Source organism: Staurois parvus, unplaced genomic scaffold (assembly GCF_062004578.1).
Source record: "Staurois parvus isolate SC_StPar_1 unplaced genomic scaffold, SC_StPar_1.0 ptg001101l, whole genome shotgun sequence".
Classification (NCBI taxonomy): Eukaryota; Metazoa; Chordata; class Amphibia; order Anura; family Ranidae; genus Staurois; species Staurois parvus.
Window position 1 is genome coordinate 536495 of NW_028318897.1, and position 9791 is coordinate 546285.

The 9791-nt window shown below is 43.7% G+C and overlaps 1 protein-coding gene across 1 annotated transcript; it reads left to right on the top strand.

Moving 5' to 3' along the window:
* The first annotated feature begins 1115 nt into the window (after window positions 1-1115).
* Window positions 1116-6432, top strand: CD93 (CD93 molecule). The gene has a single exon (XM_089658849.1). It carries the CDS (start codon window positions 1381-1383, stop codon window positions 3256-3258), a length of 1878 nt encoding a protein of 625 aa, XP_089514975.1. The 5' UTR covers window positions 1116-1380; the 3' UTR covers window positions 3259-6432.
* Window positions 6433-9791: the final 3359 nt, after the last annotated feature.

Here is a 9791-nt window from a genome sequence, read left to right on the forward strand (position 1 = left end):
TTTGCAAATTTTATAAGAAAAACACTTTTTTTCTAAATTTTTGGACTTTTTCATTTTAATACCAAAAAAAAAAAAAAATCCCAGTGGTGAATAAATACCACCAAAATAAAGTTTTATCTATCTCAAAAAATGCTAAAAAATTCATATGGGTACAGTGTTGCATGACCGCGCAATTGTCATTCAAAGCGTGATAGCGCTGGAAGCTGAAAATTGGCCTGGACAGGAAGGGGGTGAAAGTGTCCGGACTGGAAGTGGCTAAACTCACATGGTATTCGTTTAGTACCCTTCTGTGAGCAATCCTCAACCAACCAAAGGTCAATTTGTATCAATATTATTTTGTCACATAGGCGGTTATTTACTAAAATTGCATGGTGCAAAATCTGGTGCAGCTCTGTACAGAAACCAATCAGCTTCCAGGTTTTATTGTCAAAGCCTAATTGAACAAGCTGCAATTTGAGGCTGATTGGCTCCCATGCACAGCTGCACCAGATTCTCAGTACACCCGCTTTAGCAGAGGCGGACTGACCATTTGGGAACTCGGGCAATGCCCGAGGGCCCGGGGTCAGTAGGGGGCCCCATGAGATGCCCCTGGTACCTTTCATAGGCTTTTTTGGGTGTGGTCTGAGTGTGGGCAAGGACACAGGGGCCCCATGATCCCCTATTGCCCGGGGGCCCCATGAGTTGTCAGTCCGCCCCTGCGCTTTAGTAAATCTCCTTCATAGCTACTACACTTCATGCCACCAGCCATCGCAACTAATGGATGGGGGTTAAATTCTCATGACCCAGCTGAGCTGGTTTTTTTTTTGTCTATTTGGAGATTGTAAAGAAAAGAAAATATATTTGCATTTCTTTTTTAATTCTAGTGCAATCTACTAAATAAAATGCAAGTTAAATATGCACGGTATTACTTTGTAAAACCTCCCATGCTTTCTTTATACTTCTTAAAATAACAAGATAAATAGAAGCGTTTTCTATTTTTATAACTAGCAATTGCCAAGTTCTCAGAAAATGCCAGTGTGTAGCTGTAAGTGTTCAGATATCTGAAAGCAATGGTCAAATCAAAGCAACCTCTTTCCTTCTCTTTCTTCATTTTAAAATCAAATTTTTTTGCAATTGTTACATCGCAGGCAAAGCAACACAGGAACTGTCCAGTCTTTTAAATACAAAATAACTAAACAAAGTAAGGACAACATTTGAAGATAAGAAGCTCTTAACAAAGAAAACAATTGCCAGCACCATTCAGGAAATTCTGTTCTCTGCCGAAGAATAGGATCTACGACAACACAGGATGCATGCGGACTGTCTCCTATAATAAAAAGGATATACGTTACCAATGTCATAACCATTATACACCCACTTCTTAAGTGCCTTTGGATTAGTATGAGGTTCTTCAGTCCTGTCTTTAGCAGAAGAGACTCTGCCAGAAGGAGAACAAGTGGGCAGCAGAGGAGAATGTTGATCTTCATTGCTGGACTTCTTTTACTGACCGCTAATTTACCGGTTTCCAATGGAGTGTATGATGAAAAGCAAGAGGCAGCCTTTTGTTCAAGTAACACATGCTACACTGTCTACCTAAGCAAGGCAAAGTTTCCTGAAGCAGATAAAGACTGCACCAACAGAGGAGGTTACTTGGTGGCAATTAGGAGTGAAAAAGAAGCTGAACTTGTACACAACTTGCTTTTGGAACTCGCCAACACCACTACACTTAAGCAACCTTTAAAACTCTGGATTGGACTTAAGTTAAGAGAATGTGTTATTAAACATGATTTGCTCAGGGGATTCTCCTGGACCCCCGGCAATGAGACCACAGAAGAAAGCCAATTTTCCAACTGGATGAGTGAACCAAAGCCAACATGCACCAAAGAAATGTGTGTCGGTATGATATTACATGCAATCCCTCTTCAAAACTTCAAGTGGATTGATAGCCTTTGTTCATCCCTTTCTGATGGCTATATCTGTAAGTTCGACAGCCTGGGATCGTGCCAGCCTTTAGGACTAGGTGGCCCTGGAATAGTTGAGTATGAAACTCCATTTAGTTTCAAAAGTTCCTCTTTGAATCTTTTGCCACACGCCTCCTTTGCTTATGTGTCTTGTAGTCACCAACAGGATGGTAAAGTCTACAGTTTAATGTGCAAGAATGTCAAAGTAAGTGGGTCCACTATGTATCAGTGGGTTGAACCCCATTCAGATAGATATCTTGGAGCTTTGTGTGTTTCTGAGCAGCATGGCTGTAACTATAATAATGGAGGATGCAAACATAAATGTACTCAGAACTCAGAGAAAGGATCTATCTCATGTGAATGCAATGATGGCTATGTGCTCGCACCTGACTCGGTGTCTTGTGTTTTACCTGACCACTGTCAGTCCCACCAATGTGAACATCATTGTATAAATAACTTGCATGGCCATGAGTGTACATGCTCATCTGGCTTTTTGCTAGCTGAAAATAAAAGAAACTGCTTAGATATCGATGAATGCTTGAAAGGGCCCTGCAACCACACTTGCACCAATACCATTGGCAGCTTCCAGTGTCATTGTCCCATTGGTTTTATTCAGCATGGCACACAGTGCGTGGACGTAGACGAGTGTATGAAGTCAACTTGCTCACACGGTTGCCTCAACACCTATGGATCTTACCTTTGTTCCTGTACAAGTGGCTATGTCCTTGACGGTGATAAGAAATCGTGTTTGGATATTGATGAGTGTAATAATTCCCCATGTGCCCACTCCTGTGAAAACACTCCTGGAAGTTACACTTGTACCTGCCCAAAAGGTTTAAAATTATCATCGGATAAGATCTCATGTCTTCCAGAACTACAAAATGCAAACATAGCTCCCACTGGCCATGGAGCTAAAGATTCCGGACCACAGAACAGAGAAACTACCAGCAATGGCCAAAGAGACATGACCAACCAACCCACCCCAAGCTCAGTGTTTAAGGCCTCATTTACAGAGAAAGAAGATAAAAGAAAGGTGATATTTTCCACTACAGCATCCAGTGAAACTGGTAGTTCTTCTAGCAATAGTTCTGTAGATCAGGTAATAAGTGATCGTCAGGATGGGTATAGCATAGTCTTACTAGTCAGTATCTTATGTGCCTGCGGTGTTGTTCTGGTACTCCTCATTGTTGCTGGAGGGATCCTGTGCTACCGGAGAAGGAATATGAAGAACAAAGAGACTGAGAAGCAATCCAGCGCTACAGATAAGTATTGCTGGGTTCCAGAATCTGAGAATAAAGCAAACAATGACTTCAGGTGACCTGGTATTCCATACACAGGCACACGATCCTATCTTTAATTCATGGCGCTGTTAATTTTTTTTTCTATATGTTACTTTTACAAATCTACAGTATATCATACATGCAAAAGTAGTTCAAACTGTGTTCTTTATTGTTTAACCCTGCTTTGAAGAATGTTTTTAAAACTGTATCTATCTTTAGCAGGCTTCCCAACATCTTTACCCCACAGGAACCTGTGAAATAATTTTTAGGTCTCAGGGAACACCTAGTAGGATTAATCCATCAGAGGTCTTTGGGAAAATTCCCCTTACATTGGTGGTGGTAAGTGGGAAGAATGCCAGAAGGTGGGAAGGTGGCCAGAATGACATCCTTGCAGTCATTCTGTTGGCTCTGCCAAGTGTCGTTGGACCTGGAGCTATATAGGTACCATCAGATGAGAGATCAGTTAGTTCAAGGAACCCATATCCACCCCGGAGGAACCCTGGTTGAGAATGCTTGATCTAAAGGGTCAATTCCATGACTTATAACTTTCCCATAATGATTGATATTCTCAGCCATGTGACTGTATTCCATACACAGGTATTCCATACACAGGCACACGATCCTATCTTTAATTCATGGCACTGTTAATTTTTTTTTCTATATGTTACTATTACAAATCTACAGTATATCATACATGCATGGACAAAAGTAGTTCAAACGGTGTTCTTTATTGTTTAAACCTGCTTTGAAGAATGTTTTTAAAACTGTATCTATCTTTAGCAGGCTTCCCAACATCTTTACCCCACAGGAACCTGTGATATAATTTTTAGGTCTCAGGGAGCACCTAGTAAGATTAGTCCATCAGAGGTCTTTGGGAAAATTCCCCTTACATTGGTGGTGGTAAGTGGGAAGAATGCCAGAAGGTAGTTAGGGTAAAAGAATTCCCCTTAACTTGGTGGTCAGTGGGAAGAATGTCCCTTATATTGGTGGTCAGTCAGAAGAATGCCCCTTACATTGGTAGTTAGGGGAAAGAATTCCCCTTAACTTGGTGGTCAGTGGGAAGAATGCCCCTTATATTGGTAGTTAGGGGGAAGAATTCCCCTTAACTTGGTGGTCAATGGGAAGAATGCTCCTTACATTGGTGGTCAGTGGGAAGAATGCCCCTTACATTGGGGGTCAGTGGAAGAATGCTCCTTATATTGGTAGTTAGGGAAAGAATTCCCCTTAACTTGGTGGTCAGTGGGAAGAATGCTCCTTACATTGGTGGTCAGTGGGAAGAATGCCCCTTACATTGGTGGTCAGTGGGAAGAATGCCCCTTACATTGGGGGTCAGTGGGAAGAATGCTCCTTATATTGGTAGTTAGGGAAAGAATTCCCCTTAACTTGGTGGTCAGTGGGAAGAATTCCCCTTAACTTGGTAGTTAGGGGGAAGAATTTCTCTTGACTTTGTGGTCAGTGGGAAGACTGCCCCTTACATTGGTGGTCAGTGGGAAGAATGCCACTTACACTGGTAGTTAAGGGGAAGAATTCCCCTTAACTTGGTGGTCAATGGGAAGAATGCTCCTTACATTGGTCGTCAGTGGGAAGAATGCCCCATACATCGGGGGTCAGTGGGAAGAATGCCCCTTACATTGAGGGTCAGTGGGAAGAATGCTCCTTATTTTGGTAGTTAGGGAAAGAATTCCCCTTAACTTGGTGGTCAGTGGGAAGAATGCCCCTTTAATGGTAGTTAGAGGGAAGAATTCCCCTTAACTTGGTGGTCAGTGGGAAGAATGCCCCTTACATTGGTGGTCAGGATACCACGATTAAAGACAGTTAAAATGCCTTGCTACTGACTTTCCCAAGTGGTGTTGGCCCTGCAACTGTATAGGTACCATCAAATAGGAGGTCAATCAGCCACAGCTCAAAGAACCCCTAGCAACCTCTGATGGACGGAAAGTTGGCTATAGCAGGTTTAAAGACAAGCACAAACTGTTTTTACACAGTAACAACCAGTGCATTGTACTACTTACTTCCATTTACCCTGGTAGAGTTTTTAAGCATTCATTTTGTGTAAGAGTATTTGCCAGGCGGTTGCTTTGTGCATGATGCATCCAAACAGTACAGGGGCTTTTGGGCTTCTGGGCTCTGCAGCATTTGCATGGTCTACTGTGTCTAGCATTATAGCTGAACTCCAGGCAAGATGTTGAATACAAAGATGAAATCCATTGTATATACATGAGAAGAAGCTCAAGGAGCCAATTGGCTGTGCAAGGAGCACACTGCCTCTGTCACTCTGCTCTCTACCCCTATCAGTGTGCTCCTTGTACAGCTGATTGGCTCCTTGAGCTTCTTCTCTCTCCCCTGATTGAACTGCTGTATAGAGCTTGCAAAAGGCTAATACCAAGCCAAATTCATTTGCTTACATTGCAAGCGTAAAAAAATACATTTATTGATGTATTAAAGATTACAGACCCGTACCGAGTTCAGTTTTAAAGCCATTTTTTAATAGAGTGGGAAACATTTTCAACTTTTCCTTGCTGTCCATGTGTCTATTTGAGAGATTTCTTGTCTATTGTCTCCACTTTCTCTTTGACGGGTATCAGAAATTCCTACAATGGAGACTCAGGCAGCAATAAATACACGTATTCTAGTAACGTGCGGAAGGTTTAGAACCTCTGTCAGCATTATTTTTGTGGTTTCAGTTTCCATGAGGGAGATGTTCCCACACCTCCTGTCCAGGTGACAGGTTGTCAGCCAGAACAGGAAAAGAAGAAAAGTCTTCTCTATGGGGACACAGACAGTGCTTAAGAACAGTTAAAATATCTACTTAATAGGGACACAGACTGTATACAAATCCTGGCAGAAGCTCTAACCCTTCCCCATTCTGTCTAAAATTTAAAAAAACGACTGGAATTTGACTTTAGGTCCCTGACATTAAGACATGAGAACCAAAATATTCTAATCACCATTAATATCAATGTGGTGAAATGATACGGCATGCTCAAGAACATCCAATTTGCTACTTTCTGTACATAGTTAAAAATCTTTAGTGTGAAAAATGATGCATAAAATGTAGTATTTGTAAATAAATTGTCACAAACAAAGACGTAACTAGGCCTAATTCTTAAATTTTATCACAATGATGTTTTTTGTTCAAATTTGTATGAGATGTTCACTGGTATGAAGAATCACGAATAAAAAAATAAACATTGGGCACTTATAAGAGGTAATGAGTTGCATCAATGGGTTTTAACATGTGACCACATATATACCTGCGCACCCATAGCAAGCAGTCAGCCTCCCTATTATATTTCTGGTGCAGAATTAAGATTCTGATTACTCCCTACAGGCAACAGCAAATAGTTGAAAAATTACTTACAGATATGAGGTCTCCATGGTTATTTGTACATGGCAAGTGTGAGCTTTTGAACTGTTGATCTCACGTATGTATACCAGAATGTATCAATCAGTTCATTAAATCATTTCCCTTTCAGATACAGTGGGGCAAAAAAGTATTTAGTCAGCTACCAATGGTGCGAGTTCTTCCACTTACAAAGATGAGAGAGGCCTGTAATTGGCATCATAGGGAGACCTCAACTATGAGAGACAAAATGAGAAAACAAATCCAGACAATCACATTGGCTGATCTGGAAAGAATTTATTTGCAAATTATGGTGGAAAATAAGTATTTGGTCACCTACAAACAAGCAAGATTTCTGGCAAGTGGGAGAACTTGCACAATTGGTGGCTGAATAGTGAGTTGTATCAAAGGTTTGTGATCACACACATGAATTCCTACCAACTCCCCTCTACCCAACTCTCTCCATCTCCCCCACCTCTCTCTGTGTCTGTCTGTCTCTCTCTTCCTTCCTCCCCCTCTCTCCTACTCCCACCCCCTCTCTTTTCCACTCCCTCCTTCTCTCTCTCTCCCTCCCCCATTTCTATCACTTCCTCCATCCCTCTCCCTCTCTCCTTCTCCCTCTCCACCTCCCTCCTTCCCCCATTTCTCTCCCTCCCCCTCTCTCTCTCTCCCTCCCTCCTTCTCTCCTTCTCCCTCTACACCTCCATCCTTCCCTCATTTCTCTCCCTTCCTCCTTTTCTCTCTCCCTCTCTCCCTCCTTCTCTCCTTCTCCCTCTCCACCTCCCTCCTTCCCCCATTTCTCTCCCTCCCCTCTCTCTCCCTCCCTCCTTCTCTCCTTCTCCCTCTACACCTCCATCCTTCCCCCATTTCTCTCCCTCCTTTTCTCTCTCCCTCTCCCCCTCCTTCTCTCTCTCCACCTCCCTGCTTCCCCCATTTCTCTCCCTTCCTCCCTCACTCACTCTCTCTCTCTCCTTCCCTGCCCCTCCCTCTCTCTCCCTCCTTTCTCTCCCCCTCCCCTTCTCTCTCCCCTCACTCCTTTCCCCTTCTCTCCCCCCCCTCTCCCCTCCCTCCTGCCCCTTTCTCTCTCTCTTTCTCTCCCTCCATCTCTTCCCCTCCCTCCCTCTCTCTCCCTCCCTCTCTTACTCTCTCTTCCTCCCTCCCTCTCTCCCCCCCTCCCCCCCTCTCTCCCCTCCCTCTTTACCCCTTCTCTCTCTACCCCTCTATCCCCTCCCTCCTTCCCCCTTCTGTCTCTCTCTTTCTCTCACTTCACCTCTTTCCCTTCATCTCTATCCCTCTCTATCCCCTCCTTTCTTCCCCTTCTCTCTCTCTCACCCTCCCTCCCTCTCTCCCCCTCACTCTGCCCCCCCTCCTTTTCTCTCCCTCCTTTCCTTCTCTCTCTCTCCCCTCTCCCTCTTTTCCCTTTCTCTGTCTCCCTCCCTCTCTTCTCTCCCCCTTCTCTCCCTCCCCCTCCTTCTCTCATTCTCTCCCTCCCTTCTTCCCCCCTCTCTCCCCCCCTCCCCCCCCCTCTCTCTCCCCCCTGTCTTTCTTTCTCTATCTCCCTCTCCCCGTCTCTTTTTTTTCTCTCTCTCCCCCCTCTCTTTCCCTCCTTCTCTCGCTTCCTTTCTCTCCAAAAAGAGAAAGTTTGAGTTGTCCATAGCAAGCAGCAATCAGATTTCCTATCTACAGCCACATTGATCACTTCTACAAAACAGCCGATCACCAGCTGAAAAAAACGACCAAGATTGTGTCTGCAGCAATGATCTTGTAATAACCACTGTTAATATGGACTTAACACCACATGCTGACAAGATGTGTATATATGTACATTGGTCAACAAGTGGTTGAAAAAAAAAGTCCCTCATGGTAGATCAATCAAATAAAACTGCTCCCAGGTATAAGCCCTCATGCACACGGGACGTTTAGATAATGCTGGTAACGTTTGCAGTGTAAAGTCATGTTAAAAATGTGAGTTTTTCAGCTTTTTTTAGCATTTGCCCATTAGCGTTTAGCGGCAATTTCCCGTGTTTGCATTTTTTAGCAGTTTTTTTTGTAACCAAAAAAATATTTTTTTTGGTAAAAAAAACACGTTCAAAAACGGCGGTTTGTGGCATTTTAAAGTGTTTTTACAGCTAAAAAACTCCTCTAGAAACCCACTAGTTCTGGGGTTTTTTTCCAGCCAAAAAACGTTGATTCCAGTCTATGTGTGCATGGACACATAGGATAACATGCTGGGGGTTTACTAGTTGTAGAAAAAAACAACAAAAGCCAAAAACAGCCGCTGTAAAAATGTCAAGTGTGCATGAGGGCTAAAGTGCAGACATCTGCAGCCCCTCTGACACGACCAAATCTCTGGGGTCACTTTGATTGGACACCCCGCCACCCAGTGAGGAATGGCATTATAGAGATGGGCAAGTAGGAATGTGTTGGAGGTGGTAGGGAACACGCAAGCCTTGACACTTGCAGGGCTCTTGAGATCGAAGGAATGCGCCCAGGGGCGGACTGACCATTTGGAAACTCGGGCACTGCCTGAGGGCCCGGGGTCAGTAGGGGGCCCCATGAGATGCCCCTGGTACCTTTTTCATAGGCTTTTTTGAGTTTGGACAAGGACACAGGGGCCCCATGATCTCCTATTGCCGGGGGACCTCATGAATTGTCAGTCCGCCCCTGTATGTGCCTCTATGTGTTCACCCTTTAAAAGCGGTAGGGGTTGAATTTCTAAAGACAAATTGGCTGTTCGCTTTGTAAGGCTACTTTCCCAAAGCTTAGTGAATGAGGTAATGCTCTGCTGACTTCCATCATCCAATCAGGTGCAACCAAAAATATTGTTTTTATTTTTTTTGTTTTTCTTGCATGTGTTTGGGTGTTCTTTGCAAAGCAAATTTTCCCCATATTCACCAGAAGAAAATTCCTTTGCAAAGTGAAAAAGCCTACTGCAGGAGCGGACTGACCATTTGGAAACTCGGGCACTGCCCGAGGGCCCGGGGTTAGTAGGGGGCCCCATGAGATGCCCCTGGTACTTTTTTCATATGCTTTTTTGAGTTTGGGCAAGGACACAGGGACCCCATGATCCCCTATTGCCCAGGGGCCCCATGAGTTGTATTTTTTTTATTTTTTTTTGTTTTTCTTGCATGTGTTTGGGTGTCCTTTGCAAAGCGAATTTTCCCCATATTCACCAAAAGAAAATTCCTTTGCAAAGTGAAAAAGCCTACTGCGAGGGCGGACTGACCA

Excerpts from the sequence above, each read along its gene's own strand:
- CD93 (XM_089658849.1), top strand. The coding sequence starts at position 1,381 with ATGAGGTTCTTCAGTCCTGTCTTTAGCAGAAGAGACTCTGCCAGAAGG.